General features: G+C 43.6%; 1 protein-coding gene across 1 annotated transcript in view; it reads right to left on the reverse strand.

Annotated features, from left to right (window-relative positions):
- LOC112991250 (chondroitin sulfate synthase 3) overlaps nucleotides 1-17,495 on the reverse strand; it is a 163,284-nt gene extending 145,789 nt beyond the window's left edge. The window contains exons 1-2 of the mRNA XM_026113602.2: nucleotides 16,401-17,495; nucleotides 14,815-15,098 (exon numbers count right to left, since the gene is read on the reverse strand). Of these exons, the coding sequence (XP_025969387.2) occupies nucleotides 14,815-15,098; nucleotides 16,401-17,094 (978 nt within the window). The 5' untranslated portion in view covers nucleotides 17,095-17,495. The remainder of the gene's footprint in view (nucleotides 1-14,814; nucleotides 15,099-16,400) is intronic.
- Nucleotides 17,496-17,729: the final 234 nt, after the last annotated feature.

Genomic DNA, 17,729 nt, shown 5'->3' on the forward strand with positions numbered 1-17,729 from the left:
TGCTCCTCCTTTCTCCTTTCCTAAATGCTGTGTTTAGTTTTAGCTTTTTCGCTACCTTTGAGCATCTTCTGCAATCCCATTTTCTTTCTGTGCTTCCCCAGAGCTAAATTCTATTCTTTAACTGTGAAGAGCATGGGCCAAAGATAAAGCACAGAGAATCTATCCACAAGGATTACAGTTATCAGCAAGCAAGCCCTGGTCCACATGTTCCGTTATTGCTTGCCAGATAGTCACTGCCATTGAAGTTGGAAATAAGATCCTTAATGAAACAGGCACGGAAGAACTTTTGAAACCAAGCATATACCGTGTCAGCTCCAGATTCACAAAGAACCCCTCAAAGGATCCCACTGACCAGAGCATATTAACAGTAGTATGTTCTTTATTAATTCATGGCTTTTGTCTATACTTTAATATTTTCCCTTAAGAAAAAGAAAAAAGACAGTGTGACCTTTACAGTCATTTGCATATACAGAGAGAAGACCTTTGGTATGCTTCTGTCCTCATCAACAACCTAGAACTCTCTTCGTGCCTAACGTTCTCGACTTATTCTCTTGTGCAAGTTCACATTTTTCAATGAAAAACAACAGATTAATAGGCTGTCTGATGTGGAAGTTAGATCTTCCAATTAGAGAGCAATCTTGTCCTCAAAGAAACACAGCCCACTCCTCTAAAAGACGATGAATGGCAGATTTATGGTATATAACAAATTCACCAACACAGCTGATACTACAACTACTATAAAAGCTATTTAAGACAGTATTTGGAAGAGAAAAAGTTACCGTGGCCTAAGATAAAGACTTTATGATCTTTGGAAATAACTGCAATCTCATGATTGTCACAAGTCTCTTCATAAAACTCATTCACTCGCATGTGAAAGGGAAACACACACACACACACAACACAGCCAGCATCACTAAGTGCCTTTTGAAAGAGAAATCTGAAAGATTGAAGAACATACCTATCCAGCACCAGAACTTTTCACTTTGCATTTTATTTTACCAATCTAGTCTGCTTGACACTATCACCTTTCCTAAAGGATGCATTTTCAGCAGGTGATTTCCCACCACCACCACCTTCTCCTGAGAGTCCTCAGTCTCTTGAAACCAATGCATTTCTGGAAGTCTTGTTTCCATGAGAACATATTTTTCCAGTGCATCTAAAAACCTCTTTTAAATGTCTGCACCTTATTGTAGACATTTCAAGGAAATTACCTCAAGCTGTCACATTAAAAAGATACTGACATGCTCATACATACACACAAACATCTATTCAAGCTGAAGTTCCTTAAACAATTAATTAGAGTTCCTTTCACCCCATCTGAAAGACGGCATTCATAAACAGTACATACATGAACTCTTTTTCCAAATTAGGTATGAAGTCAGAGCATGAAAAATTCTGCACAATAGTCTGTGTACTTCAACTATAAGCATCAACTCCGACGATGAAGTCAAGTACTTATTCAGTATTTGTCCTGCCTACAATGGCTGTATAGGAAAAGCTGGAAACCATTAGGCATGCTTATCTTCCACAGATGTCCAGCTTTAGATTCAGATAAGTGACTTTAAAAGAGAAAGTATTCTGTGATACCCCTTCGAGCTCCTTCGGAGGTTTGTGATAATTTATACATTTTATTTGGAAAATTTTCACAAGAAAAAAAGAAAAAAGATAATGGCAAATCAAAGAATGTTTAAAGACCAAAAGTGAACTTTCCTGTAAGACATACTGAATAGCTTCTCTGAGTTAGAACAAAAGCATTTAACAATTCATACTATATGCAACTTTTTGCAGAATGACGTCTTTTTCACTGACTAGTCATTTTGTAAGCAGTCAATCTTAAAAAAAAAAAAAGTTTAATAATTGCAATTTAGAAGCGACAATCATCTTTTACCCTGTATCTCAAAACACAATCCCACTTTCTTCAGTGCTACATGCTGCCCTGTAGCTTCTTCCCAAAGTTAAAAAGCATAAAAACGGCCCTACTAAATCAGACTGAAAAGTCCATATATTCTAAGAAACATGGTGGACATTTCCAGAAATAATACAATATCCTGCAATATCCCTTCAGCTTCAACCACGTAGAAACTTCCCAAATTGGCAGCATGTTTAAGTAGTCACCAGATTTGCCATTATAGCAGTTCCCATTGCTGCTGATAGCTAACGCTGTAGCATCTTCAAGTTGTCCTACAAATGAGACATGAAGCTAGCTGGTATTCTAACATACTCATTTAGTTTTGCCTTTATGAAGAGAATTGCATGTAGCAGAAGTGAGCCTTAAACACAAAAACCATGTGCTGAATTTACATGGACCAACGTGCTGAAGCAAGTTAGCCACCTAATCCAGAGCAGTGCGACCACAGCTACCATGGAGGCTAGACACAGATTTGGGGTGCCAAGGCATGTCTCCTGTACGCGGTCCCCTGAAACCTACCAGCAGACCTCAAACACCTCCGGAGAGAGCCGTCCTTGCACACGCATCGGGGAGCCAGCCCTCGGCAACAGGCTCTGCGGACGCAGGAGAGCAGGTCTGGCTAACTGAGCTACTCCTGCTACTCAAAACAGCTCCCAGAGAAAGGGCTCAGGCCAGACAGTTGGGGCTGTTGGGCCAGGTTTAAACCAGGAAGGAGAAGCACCATCTACTATGAAGGAGGGAGAAGCACTATCTACTATGAAGGCACAAGCAGACTTCGCACAGTTGTTATCATTTTCCAAAGGGGACATGATCACGCGATGCAGCACATCCCCTCTCCAGCTGCCACAGCATCTGCCCCAGCTCTGGAGGTCATTACACTAACCAAGCTCATTTGCACTATTCCTTTCAATGGGCAAAGGGGATTTTTATTTGATATTGCAACATCATGTTTAGGATAGCACAGTTTTCCAATAATAACAGGATTAATATGTACTTGTAGGGTATATATTATGGTATAATAAGATTAATGTATACTCACAGATGTTAAGAAAAGTAAAGTTTGTTGCTAGTCTGAAGCTCAATACTTGAAAATGCCTGAAGATAACACTGACCTGGGAGTACTAACCAAATGAGGAGAGAAAAAAAAAAAAAAAAAAAAAACCTTAAAGTACAATGAAGCTGTAAAAATCGTCAATGTAATCTTGAGTTGCAGCAGTAAAGCTATTGCCAGTAAAGGAAACACAAGTGCCACTGTACAAGCTACAGTGGAGTTGTCAGATGTAGTACTATGCCTTGTTCTGATCACATGTTTTTAGAAAACTGAGACTGAGGCAGGGTCTCAGAAGAAGGGTCTTTATGAGAACAAGAGGAACAGAAAGCATGGATCCTTTTGCCTACGGAAACAAAAGCTTGAGGCATTTATTAGTCTGAAGGGGCAAGCATCTGGGCACAAACAAGAGCTTTCTAAGATAAATGGTAACAACTGGCGCAAGAAGAAATGGCTCTCAATCGTCCATAAAGAAGTTAAGAAGCTACTTATTAAAGCAATCAGATTTTTAACAGTCTTCCAGTGGCACAGCAGCAGTAAAAAGCACCCCCCCCCCTTTTTTTTTTTTTTTTTTTTTTTTTGTAAAGACAGAGATCAGTAAGTTTATTAAAGGAATGAGGGGAGGTGATGCTTGTATTAGCAGAAGAGTATAACTAATGTATTCCCACAAGAGCCCTTCCAGTCTTGCAAGAGCAGAGAAAGAACACGTCTCCAAATCTAAAAGCTACAAGGCAACCCAGCTCAAGAGCCAAAGATTAAATCCACCTCCAATAATCCTGATAGCTGGAAGCAGGGGGAAGGATATTTAATTTCTGAAAATGTGTTGGAAGTTTTAGGAATCTTAATATAGTATTAAAGAAATGAACAATAAAAAAATCCTTCAAATGAGTACTTTAGATGTCAGTAAGACTAAAACACCGCAATACATCAAAAGCTTCATCAGTGCTTCAAAGGCACTGATGATCCTAATCAACCTCAGTGGCATTTTAAAGGTTGAATTTTATCAGACAAAGACAAGAGAATCTTTTACATTTTTGGTATATTCAAGAGAGAGAGAGGGAAGGACACTCCTGAACATAAGCACAGTAGGGACAAAAAAGCGTCTGAGTTATGCTTCAAAAATGGCTGGGTTTGTGTGATACTTGCAATTTTTTCCTGCTCACATACTACTTAGAAATCATTTCTTGCTCAGGTTTGGTTGCCATGTGATAAATAAGTATGTTCTAAAAACAGTAAATGATATATTTTAAGGCTTAAAAGTTCAGTTCAAGCAATTTAGAAGCAAATTCTTATCAGAAAAATTTTTACTTGCAGTCCTCAAATATACTTTCCTTGGAAGCTAAAAGCATTTAACAGCTTGCAGCATCAAGCCAATCTCACTGGAAAAAGCTTCGTGTTTTATAAAGTTAGCTTAAAAAAATAAAAATAATAAGAAAAACCCTAAGAAAGTGTTTACAAGGGCAGATTCAGAAATACACAGCTGCACGGAACGCTGCAGCACACGCCCTTTAAGGTGACTGGCATTAGAACACAATCCGAGGTACTCGCAGGCTTTAACACCAGCACCAGTTGTGCAAGAACATCCAAATGAAACACATGGCTCCTAGCACCAGTTCGCCAACCAATCCTGCAGCAACCAATTAGTTCCTAAGCAATTAGGAAGCATAAAAATTGGTTCCAGGCACTGAGCTCTCTTAAGTATTTCCTTACTGTGTGCGAATCAATGGAAATATCATCTTCCTAAATACAATAGTGTTTCTGTCTTACTATCTGTACTGCTGAACAAATGCCAAAAAAGCCTTAAGCCTAGCCCTGGGCATCTTTCATTACTGTGCATTTACCCCTAATCAACAAAGAATAAAAACTGCACTAGAAAATACACAATTTTTTTCCTTGAAACAAGAAAAAAAAGAGCAACAATATATGATTCTAGCCTTATATTATTCAATAATCTTCCTCTTACCATATAATGGAAATATTTAAGAGAGTAAGTATTTTTACTACGTACTACCTGTATGATCATAATGGATGCAGTAAGAAAAAAAAAAATTGTCAATTAATTTGCATGAGGTAGAATCATGTCTCCAGAGAAAGATTTATTTTGATCAACATGATTAACGGAATTGTGACCAAACATAAATAAATAAATGTCAACAAGTAAAGCATGAATCCCTCCCCACCCCCACCCCACACGGCATCACATTTTATTACTTTCCTTCAGGTTTCAAAGGATACAAAGCGTAGCTACACTGAAGATGGCAAAGATATTAAAGCTGCAGTGAAATTTTTAGTTGGTTGTTTTCCAGTCAGCTGTACCAGAGATTTAAAACGGAGCTTCCAAATACATCTTTTCAAAGGCCAATTCCAAGGGAAACTGTAAGTCTCTAAATGATATTTAGCAATGGAAAAATTAACAATGAGGTTACTTTACTAAAATTATGAGTTCAGTACTAAAGTAAATATTCCAACCAGCAGTTTTTAAACCAAGATGAGGTCCTAAAGGGAAGCGCCTGCACTTCTGGAGTTACTTGCAGAAACATTACTACAGCAACATATTTCCAGATGTTAGAGTAGGTACCACCAACGTTCAGAAACATGAAAAATTTGAGTGCTCTTACTTAATCAAGCCAATAACTAATCCACGTTCAAGAACAGACTGGGTAGATATTTAACATGGTTGTTTCAAGGACCTCAATTAGCTTCTCCCCTTCCGAAGTAATGCACTTGTGTGAGCAGCCTCTCAGCAGCGTGCCCAGGTAATGGAAATCCTATTCGGATCAATAGGGGAGCCTCAGTGCTTTCACATCCCTGAACACACTCGCACAACACAGCGATCAGTAAGCAAACACTATGGGAAGATCCCTGTGGTCAGAGCCTCTGTCTGGCAGATGCAGACCGACATCACGCCATCGGAGTCTCGCCCAGAGCTGGGTGAGGGTCCTACGCTCCCAAAGGCGTCCAGACAGCACAGTCGTTAATCACCACCCCATCAACAGCACATCACCACAGGCTCCAGAAACAGCTGGTGAGGATGAAGGACCCAATCATGAGCCACCATTGGCTGCAGCTCTTCTCCAAGACAAGATGCCCCACTCAGGGAAGGAAAGACAGTCTATTTCTTCACCCTACCTCCTTCCAGCATCTCTTTGTCCTACCTCTAGCAGTATGCATGGCTAAAATAAAGTCACCCATGTTCTCAGCAGTCTTCCCATTAGGAAGCTCAGCCTAGGTTGCGGTAGCTAGTGAGCATACTGAGGAGACATGCCTAGCTCTTACTCATCAAGGGCGCTCTGTCCCATGGGAAAAAAAAAAAAAAAAAAATAATCACACGTCCCTTAGATATGTCTCCTACGACACAGCTGTCACCTTCCAGCATAAATGCCAGCAGCAGAGCTGGGACAGGAATTTAAGGGAGATCCCAAAGTAAGGTTTATTCCCAGCACTAGTACATTAAAAACTAAGGCTAACAGATTTGAACGGGGGAAGGGGAAAAAAAAAAAAACCCACACACAAGGGAAAGGCAGTGAATACCCACTTCTCATGGCCAGGATGCATTTTAGGAATGCCCAGTGCATAGTTTTGGTAAGGAATTCTTTTTTGAAGATACAAACCAGTCTCCATTTCTGCAAAGTGAGAACAGACACACTCCGCAACTCTAAGGAAACCTCAAAGCACCAAGATGCCACAAAAAAAACAAAACAAAAAAAACAAACATACACATAGAGCTACATGACTCTCTTGGTTATACAAATACTATAGATCCCAAAATAACCGCAACCAAACATTAAGGAAAATTACTTTTCCCTGTTTTACAATATTTCATATTCTTTCACTACAGGCCACTTTCCACAGGTATGTGAATTCAATCCCTCTATCACATGAGGAAAACATCTTCGAAAATTTAGAGTACAAGAAGAAAAGAATCCCAGGTAGGTGGAATAACGACTTATTTGTTTAACAGGATAGATTTATACCTAACAACTTCTTTCTAAACAACAATTTAAAACATAAATAGCACTTAATAAAACTGTCAGTGCTTCATTTGCTGAGCTAGGAACTTTCTTAAACGTTTGGTCATGGGCTACATCTGTTCTGGTTAAATTCCCTGACTTCTGGAACTGGGACTCATGCACTTTTGAAAATTCTGCCCAGAACTGATAAAAAGTGACAGAAAAAGCCACTATGTTTTATCATGATCAAGAACAGGAAGCTATGCAATCCTGGCAGCATAAGAGCTGGTCCATAATGTAGCCCCCTTCGGTGATGAAAAGGGATTATGGTAATAGGTGTGCTACAGTCTGCAGCAAGGAAAATGGAAAGCTAAAAAGCAAAGTTAAATTGAAGCTGGAAGCCAAAATACACACATACAGATCAGAACGGCATAGAAAAAACTACAAAGAGATATGGGGAAGAAGCTAAAAGCTAAATTCTTCAGCTCCAAAGGAGACACACTGCAAGCAATATCCAGAAGCACAGTTTAAAAGCTCTAAAGGAGCCCAACTTTTGCCCCAGGAGCTTGGGTATCTATTAGGTACCTGCTTTAAATGCATGCAGTTGTATCTACAACGTAGACACACACACACACACACATTTGCAACATACACCTTGTGCAGTAGTTGAGGCCATGTGTACTTACAGTGCATTCCTTTAGCATATCCAGGGGCACGCCTGCATGCCAGGAAGAGCTTGCTTACGCACACCACACCCAGAACAAACTCATCCCATGAATAAACATCTCCCCAGCACCAGCAAGAAAGAGTCAAAGGGAGCACCTTCCCTGGAGATCAAACTATCATCCTGTACACATTAATTTGCTCTTGCATTGTAGCAAAAATAAAGAAATGGGAAGTGGTGGAGAAAAAAAAAAAAGAAAAGAAAAAAGGTTAGGAACTGTGGAAAGATAAGGCATCTTTAAAACCTTCCATCAAGTCTCAAGTGCACCAAAATTTCAGGCCTGCTCAACCTAGCACATTCCTGTAGAGGTTTATCTTAGACTTTTTTTTCCTCATGTTCCCAGTGCTAGCTTAGTAAAGATAGAACTTAAACCGACATGGAGAAAGATCTGTCTTACTACAAAGATGCGTTTGCTTCTCCAAAGATTTAGTTGAAATAAAGGAGAAGGTAACCTCCATCTTCCAGCTTTGCTTCAAGATTAAATTATTCATAAAACAGCATTAAAAAAAAGCCTGTGTCGCTTACCAGGCTGCTTATCCTCCTTCAGAACTCTCCGAAATTATACCTTTAGTTTAAGATGTTCTGTGTTTCCAATAGCATATACGTTAAAATAAAAAAAAACCCACACCTTAAAAGCTGACCAAGAATCTTTTCTTAGTGCAATATCCAGGAAGCCAAAAATATTACAGGTGGAATGAAGCAACACATTTACTTGTTGTCCAACTTCAAACACATACCAGAGAGTTACCAACCTGTGGACTGATCCTGAGCTCAAACTATTAGAAAGCATTGGTCAGAGAGAATAAACTCCTCAAAGGGTAGCAGTTCTTGCTACACTTTAGTACTTTTCTGTATGATGTTATGTAATAAAATCAATCCCATATTAAATATTTAAATAAAACAATATCGTAGAGCATATAATACAGCAGCACACACAACGACTTTTTATAATACATACACACGTATATACGTGTATATACATACACATAATATAAAATACACAGAAACACACACACACATCCCTTCTCATATGAGCACCAAAAATAGGTGGAAAGCTGTTTGGTAATGATAACCACTGAATAAATAAAGCCTCAAGACCTAAAACAAGCTAGCCACACATTACACCTATTTGTCTACTGGTAGTGAATTCCCAAGAGATATGCAGAACAGGAAGAATATCTTGAAAGCTTGTTCTTCTAAAATAAGAACTGTACCCTATTTTTTCTACCTAATGAAATAGCACAGTATATAAGTGCATTTAATTAGTGTCTATTTCAAATACTTTTCTATGGAAACATTGATTTTTTTTTAACCCTTATTGTTTATAACTACCAACTTCTTCCTTTCAGAGCATTTTCTATTTCAGTAGAATCTAGCCTTTTGATCTCAAAGGATGTGAAGTTTGAAAGGGAAAGTCAGAAAAGAGTCATCTTTGTGATTTTAAATACACAAAGTAATCTCAGGGTAAAAAGTAAAAACATAAAAACGTCAGTGTTTCCTAATACTTCGTTTCATGTATTCACTTAAATTACTAAGCACGTTGTTGCCCCTAAACCAGACCTTAAGTTCTTCATCTGTACATCTATTAAAAATAATAATAATAATAAAGCTTTTTCATTGTGTAATGTGACAGGCACTGTCAAGAAATATGGTGTGACAGATTTAAATCAGATGACTATTACAATAGTTGTGTCAGAATCACACCATTGAACACTATTTTAAAAAACACTTTAACAGCTAGTCTCCTGCTCTAGACTTTTACGGAAATATCACCTCAAATAGAGCAAGCCACCAAAGACCCTAAAATAAGAATGCATGCAGGAATGAATAACCACGACTGTAGCAGGGGTCTCCCAGGGTTTAAGGACAGGTGCAGGATGCTCGGACCAGCCTCAGAGCTACTTTCATAAATGGCCAATTACCGCCACACAATTGTGCAACTACCTAATGAAGCTGCCCAAAACCAAAGGCCTTGCTGGGATGGTTATTAAAGTGTTTATATAAAGGCTGCAACAAAAACAACTAGCTGCGGGTGCTGCTTCTTCAAAATTGATCACTCCCTTATCCTACATATGCAAAATATCACGTTATCTTCATCAAAGGCCAACACACCTCTAACACTTGTGCTTGGGCTAATGGCTCCTGAAGTTTGGTTGGGACCCAGCAAAGAAAGAGAGACAGAGACTTGAATCAAAAATTAAAGGATATCAGGAAGCATAACTGCTAATAAAAAGGAGAAGATGAAGTGGCTTTAGCAGAAGCAGAGATGGCTTTTAAAAGCTGCAGTACCTTAGGAGATCGTCTTCGTGCCAATAAACTGTACGGGGAACGTTTCTGAGCGCGTAACTTGATCTGAATAAATATTTTCATGGGATATTTTAATTAAACTATCAGAAATCAACAATAAAAAGACCTTTATTTTTAAACAAGTATGTTACAGCAATAAGACTGTATTCTTTCTACACTTCTCATAGAATTTCAAACCAGGACAAAACAGTGGGAAAATACACATCCAGCCATTAATGTGGATTGCTTGTATGTATGCTTGAAGTAAAACATCTTAGCCATAGATCCTTCTCTTCCTGTATCACAATACATAATACCAAAAGGTCAGAAGTACACGGGGTGCTTTGTGCGAAGTTAGTTTTAATGCATGCTCCTCACCTGCAGAAGGGAGAAAAAGATACCCAAAAGAGAAAAAAAACCCTCTAAACAACGTCACAATAAATGCCCCAATACATTGATGAACAGTCATCTTTTTACCTTTCCATTTACCATTTTTTGTTTCCTAAAATACTCTTCTGCTTCACCGATCCTCAGTAGTTCCACCCCGACAACGCTTGATTCCCGCTAGAATTGCTATAGCCAGCTAATTTATGCCTTGCATTTTATTTTGCCCTTTTGCAGAACTGAACTATTTGGTTTGTCCAGCACATGCGCTACAAATTACAAAATGGTCTTTTCAAACCAGAAACAGCATTAAGGGGAAGAAAAAAAGAAAGAAAAAAAGGAGGGGGGGAAATAAAGCAACCAGCCTTTTTATCCAAATAGCCTTCCATAGTCAGGTCCCTCTTGAATGGCAAAGCAAAACAACACATCATCTCAGTTTTTAACTATATTTTTATTTCAGAATAAAATGGGTATGAGTCACTAACACCAAAGCTAATCTCTGCATTCATTTAAAGAGAAACATTTTTTCAGCTTCAAAATTAAAGGAGAAGAGCAGAGTGTGCTAGACGGAAAAATGGATTTTGGAAGTGCAGAAGCAAAAGGCCTCTTTTAATTTCTATTATTGATCTTGGGAAGCAAAAGTTGGTAATGCCTAACAAAAACAGAGATTTCTTTTAGACAAACGTGCCAGGTTTATTGCACCTCAGTCATTATAGCATCACCAAAACTGGAGAGTAATCACTTAAACTAAAATTTAGCTGAAAAAAAACATATCAGAACCAAGACAGACTTTGTGTAGAAAACAGAAAGAAAACCCATCCAAAGTAAGAAGCTTCTAGCAAGTATTTCTTAAAGTAGTAGGGAAGTGCCTTCGATTTAGGCTATAGTCCAAATACTGATTTCAGCCAATTTGAATGTAGCCTGCTATCGAGATGGTCAGGAACGAAAGAGGAGGATGGGGTGACTGCCCAACTGCTACCCTCTTTCCTTTTTTTCCTGGTGCTGCTGCTCAATAAAGCTTTGTGGCGAGTCCTGACCCAGGTGAAAAAAATAATTTTGGTCAGGCTCAGCTTTCAAGTGGCTCGTTCCCCTGCTCCAGCTCACCGCACGGCTGCCCCAACCGTGCCACAACAGGACAGCAACTGGAAGGAGCAACCACCCTTCGGCGAAAGCCCGTATCGATGCTGCCTTAGAGAAACCATTAAATTGCAGCCCAAGGGCAGGGTTTTATCTCCTACTTCCAGACAAGCAGCCTCAAAACCCTGCTATTAGACTCACTCTCTCAACAATCTGATGACATTCTTTATTTAAAGCAGAGGAGCTCTTTAAGGAGAGGCAGACAGACTGATCACCTTCGAGATGAGCCACGAGGTATGTGGGAGACGCAGGCTTTGGTCCTGCCTCCAGGTCTGCGCCAAGACGACCTCAGTAGCTTCGCACAGCGCTTCCCATGCTTGCCAAGAATCAAAGCGCTAATCCGCTCCTTGCCAGTATGCCACGTAGATAACCTAACATGGAATTACTGCTTTCTAGCTAGCCCTGAACAGAAGGGGAACAAACCCAGACAGACGGCCTGTCTTACCTACACACCTTCAGCCGCCCAGCAAAACTCCAGCATTTCAGTTTTTCCTCATGAGCACTTCAGTTTCTTCCACCTCCACTCCCCAAAAAAGATTTTAAGTTCCAATTCTTGGAAAAAAAATAATAAAATGATCCAACACTGATTCAATTCTTTTACAGCTTTCCTACATCTATTAATTTTAATGGAATTGCATCCAGTTTACATTTGCCTTACAAAACATACACTAAATACAAACTGGGCATGTTCTCAAAAGCAGTGAAGTTCATAAAGACCTACAGCCCAACACAGTAAGAGCAGCTCAGGACAAACTTTAAACTGCTTTTGCAGAAAGTACTAGCCTCAATCTTGGGATTTGTACACATGTAATGGGGGGGGGCGGGCGAATCCCCTTTTCATACACAAATCCCGCTGCTAGCCTAAAGCAGCCATGAGAAAGCACACAGTAAGAGTTTCAATGCCCTAGGAAAAAAGTCACACCTGGGACAGTCTAATTTAACAACCTGCAATACTGCAATCAGTTCAGGTGGAGTATCACAGATTGCTTCAGAACAACCTACTAAATAAAGAGATGAAATGATGCTAAAGCACAAATGCAACCTAAGATCCTTTGGTTTATCAGAGTAGCCAAAGCTCTGCTGAAATCAGAATATTAAGCTCCCAACTCTGCATCACAGCAAACATGAAATTTGACCCAATGGACTCTTGCAAAGTGTATGCCTAAAGTGACTCAGATATTTGAAGTTTTTAATACAGAAAAGTAGATATCTGAAAACAACAATCTTAAGTAAACCAAAAAACAGAGAAAATCAATTTGTCTGCAGAAGCTGTGGTCCACTTTACAGCATCTCTAAATGGAGGCAGAGGGGAAAAACAAGGTTCTCCTGTCTGAAAACGATTGGATTTTGGTTTCTCACAGTAAGATACACTTTTTCACATCCTCCCTTCCACAGAGATTTAATATTTAAATACTATCCTAAGAATAGCTTTGTCTTCATCATTTGTGTATTTTAAAGAATACGCTGTACAGGCAACAACATTAAAGATATTTCTCAGACACATACTGCTCCCTGATAAACACCTGATGCTGCAATGCCTCAACACACACTTCTTTAAAATTCTTTATTATATAGTCGTAGGGCCTTCAGGAACGACTGACAGTCAAGACCGGTATCGCCTTCATTCTCGATCCTATAAAAACATGCGGCCCCATCGCACAAAACTTTACATTCTCAGATCCCAATCCTGCCATGAAAAAGCCTCTGGGCAGTCGTGTAACTCCAAAACAGAAGAAAATAAATGTATTTTTTGCTCTATACCACTTGCCCTCTGTGTCTGGAGTCAAAGTTTCCTGACATTCAATATCAGTTATAACCATGGGGATAATCTTCATCTACTATCAGTTTTCTTCCCTTCCCTAGATCTCTCCCCAGTAAGAGAAAAATCAGAAAACAAAGAAAGAGCTTCCAAAATACTACTTGGAAGTTAAGGCAGAATCATAATTCTGCTACCTGGTACACACCAGCAGACATCAAATACCACTAAGGATTTTAAAGCTAACACATTCAGACAGCGCCTAAACATATCGGAATACAAGATCAAGTTACGAAATTAGCACACTGTTTAAAATACTGATTAAGCAGCACTAGTCAAACACTGACATCCACCCGCATGATAAATACCTTCCCCCTTCTACCAGCATAACTAGTATATTTTTTTAAAAAACATTGTAACGTGCAATATTTATTGAAGCTATCTCTAAAAAAGCCCCACATTTCTATTGTGGAGAATGTGATTCCCATCGCTAATTAATCTACTTACCCAACATTTACTTTCATTCATCTGTTTACATCCACTGTAGCCTACCAAACCCATTTTAAAAAACAGCCACCTTTTCCCAAGCCTTTCAGAAAAACACTAACGCACAAAACCAATTATTTTTCTTGTCTTTTTGTCTTTAATGGCACATAACCTCTTTCAGTGGCCCATTTAAATGATTTTTCTTGCTTAATGAGGTAGTGCCACAAGGGAAAGCACATATTAATAATAAAGAGCCAGTCAAAATAACTAAAATCATATTCATCATATTAGCTATCACCCTTTAGCCTTTCTGTCAGCATACACTTAGTCTATCCTGATCTACAAAGATCGTCTCGCCACGGCCCACAGCCTTCCCAGTGAAACAGCCATGGGGGCTGGCCACAGCATGGCAATCACACCTCACTGGTGCTGTAACACATCCTTATCACTTTAGAAAAATGCTACTACTGAATGAAGTCATCTGCTCCTGAAACAATCTCAGCGGGGTAAAATTTGCTACACTGCTGAGGTCTGCAATGCATACAAGAACAGTGTTAAAAATGTAAGTGAAACACTGTTGAAAATATAACATGGATACAAGCAGTGTAATAAATTTCCTTTCTGTACAAGAAAAAAAATAGTCTGCTTTCACTTTTGAATATAATGAACTCTACTGAAAGGCACTGGAATAATTAAAAAAAATTACAGGCAATTTTTCTTCAAATACCACTATGTATTTTAAGAACGCATGTTGCAGAACAAAAAGATGCACTGCACGATTATACAAAATGAGTTTTAAACATTCCAGTCTTAAAAATGCACACTTAATACAGCAGCATCATGTCAAGGATTACATAGAGAAACCCTAAAGGCAGTGCTTTAGCAACTTCTAGCACAGCTGTACTTAAAACACGGCTTCTTACAAGTAGAAGCTACAGTAATGGTCACCAAATGAAAACTGAAAGCTACAAGTAGGAACAAACCCACGTGCAGCAAATGCCTTGCAGTCTGTAGTTCACATTCGGACGCACGCGCTAACATAACCACGGTGCAGAGACTTCAGAGAGAGTTACGCACGTTGCAAGACGTAGGAGCCTGCAAACAGGCACCACACCGCCAGCTGTGGCGACTTACCTCGTAGGACCAAACGCACTGGGTTCCCCCGAACCTGCGGACACACCGGCCCACCTCCACGTCCTCGTGGGTGGTGTACATCTCCCGCAGGCACTCGCCGATGTGCGGCACCATCCTGCGGAGCACCTCCCGGCTGAAGATCATGCCCGGCCCTCCCATGCAGAAGTTCTCCCCGGGCTCCAGCCCGAGTTTGCCAAGTTCCTCGATATTCCCCAGACCGGTCTGCCCCAAGTACAGAGGTTTGCTGCTGTTTAGCGAGCGAAGAAACTCCTCCAATTTTTCACCTGAAAAAGATAAAAGACGTGATTACTTCTCGTTCTAGTCTGCCACCCATCTGCTTGTCTGCATCCTGAGCTTGCTCTCAATCCAGCAGGCACTTGAGAGCATCGCAGCAAGTGACTCCCAGCGCAGCATCTGACACCTGACTGAAAACACCCGAGGACAGGTTTGCATTTTCCACACATTCTTCTTTAAGAACACCCCCAGCTAATACTGCAATGACACTTTCATTCAGTCAAAAGCCGGTCACGGGCAAAACATGATTTTTCAAGTAAACCTTGCTCTGTCCAACCTGTGCTGATGGAAAACACTCCTTTGCTAGTTTAAAAACACTCTCTAAAGCAGGACAGGTTGCCAATATAGTTCCAGGGTGGGGGGGGGGGAAATGTCAGGTATTTTATTAGGATTAATTTTTGAAAAGACTGGAACAAAGCTATATTAACTCATATAAACCTTTTTGACACAGAATAATTTTCTGCCTGCTCCTCTAGGAACCTGGTAAAACTCAGGCACCTTCAAAAGCACCTCCAATGCTACACAGTCTATGCACTCCAGCTTCCAACACCTTACCTACCTGATGCAAGAAATTGCGATTTACTGTTTGTACATTTTTAGTATTTTTTGAAGTTTAAAATTGGTGGATATGTTTAACTGGGCTCCAGTTAAAGAAGGGTTCACTTCAAGGCAGAGACGAACCCAAAGAAAAGAGTGACTGCTTTTAAGTCTGCAACTAAATACGTGTGTGTGTGTGTATGCATATATTTCATAGACAAGTGACAGCTGACAAGCAAGCAGTCCATTAAATCATTCAAACAAACCAAACGACAAACAGGCAAGTCTGCAGCTACCTCAAGTTAACTTTCGACAGATCGCACTACGCTCACGCCCTCGGCTCAGGCTTACAGCACCACCTTTGGAGGTTTCTTTGGCTTTTAGGTTTTTTCTTGCTAAGCCCAGCACCCGGCACGAATAACAGCGGTTTTTCTCCTGCTCCCAGAGCGCAGCCTCCCCCCGGCAGCGACCCGCGCCCCAGGCCGGCGGCCACAGCGCCGCTGCCAACCCCGCCCGCAAACGCGGCGACCGGCTTCCAGAGCCGCCCCGCTCCGCGAGCAGCGCCGGGAGGCTGCGTCCGCCCGGCTAAAGCCTCTGCGAACCCGCTGAGAACTTTTATGAGTGTGCAAGGGAGGGAGGGAGGCGCGCAACACCGGCGCCTCGGGAGCCACCCGGAGCCGCCGGCGGACCCGGACCGCCCCCTCGGGCCGCGCCGCCCCGCACCTGCGGCCGGAGCCGCCCGCGCCCGCGGTCACCTTTGATGTAGACGTCGTCGTCGGCCCTCATGAACCACTCGTACTTGTCCAGGTAGTGGTCGTGCATGTACTTGATCATCATGAAGGACTTCTTCTGCGGCGGGTACGAGTCGTCCACGCCGGGCAGCGCCACGACGGGCAGCGGCGGCGGCCCCGGCGGCGCGGCCGAGCCCTGGCTGGAGAAGAACTCGACGCGGCCCGGCACCGAGGGCGCCCACGTCCGCTGCGCCGCCACGGCCCGGCTGCCCAGGTACTTCTGGGCCGTCATCACCCCCACGTAGAGGAAGTTGCGCGGCCCGGCGCAGCCCGCCGCGGCCCCCCAGCCGCCGCTCCCGTTGCGGCCGCCGCCGCCGCCGCCGCCGGGCCGCCCGCCGCGCTTCTCGCCGCCCTCCTCCTCCTCCTCCGGCTCGCCCTCGCCGCCCGCCGGGCTGGACACGGTGCCCTCGTCGCCCGGCAGCTCCCAGGGGCCGCTCCGGGCGCTGGTGCCGCCCGGCGCCGCCGCCTCCTGCCCGCCCGCCGCCGGGGCGCCCCCGGCCGCCGCCGCGCGGCCGTAGTAGGCGCAGAGGCTGGAGCCGCGCCGCCTCCTCCCGCTCATCTCGGCCACCCGGGGGGCGATGAGCCAGGAGGCGGCGGTGAAGCCCAGCACCAGCCCCAGCACCACGCTCAGCCACGGCCGCCGGGACCGCGCTGCCATGGCGCGGGCGGGGCGGCCCCGGCCCCGGCCCCGGCCCCGGCCCCGCCGACGACCCCCGTCCCGCTGCGCTCCGCTCCGCTCCGCGTCCGCCGCCTCCCTCCGAGCGCCGCCGCGGGCCGCGCCGCGCCCGCACAAACTTCTCGCCGGCGGCGGCAGCGAGGCAGCGCTGGCGGCCGCCGCTCCGCTCCGCGCCGCGCCGCTGGCACCTTGTCACGGCCGCGGCTGGTCCCTCCCCGCCCCTCCCACCGCTCTGCCTCCTCCGCACGGCGGCCGCGGCCCCCGCGCTGCTCCGCGGCTGCCGAGCGCCTCACCCCGGAGGGCGCCGCCGCCCGCCCCGCCGCGCCGGGCAGGCGAGAGCGGCCGCCGCCGCCGCCTCTCCGGAAGGAAGCGATTTTTTTAGGTGCCGCCCGGCGGCTCCCCGCGCCGCCGCCCCCCGCCCGGGGCGCCCCGCTTCCCGCCGCGGCGGGAAACTGAGGAAGGGGCGGGCGAGGGGTGTCGCCCCCGCGGGGACGAGCCGCCCCCCAGGCTCGACCCCCCGCCGGGGCGCCCGGCCCGGGACCCCTCTCCCTGCGGCGCCCGTCGGGCTGCGCGGGCGCGGACGCGGCCCGGGGCTGCGCGGTGCTGGGGCAGAGCCT

Source organism: Dromaius novaehollandiae, chromosome Z (assembly GCF_036370855.1).
Source record: "Dromaius novaehollandiae isolate bDroNov1 chromosome Z, bDroNov1.hap1, whole genome shotgun sequence".
NCBI lineage: Eukaryota > Metazoa > Chordata > Aves > Casuariiformes > Dromaiidae > Dromaius > Dromaius novaehollandiae.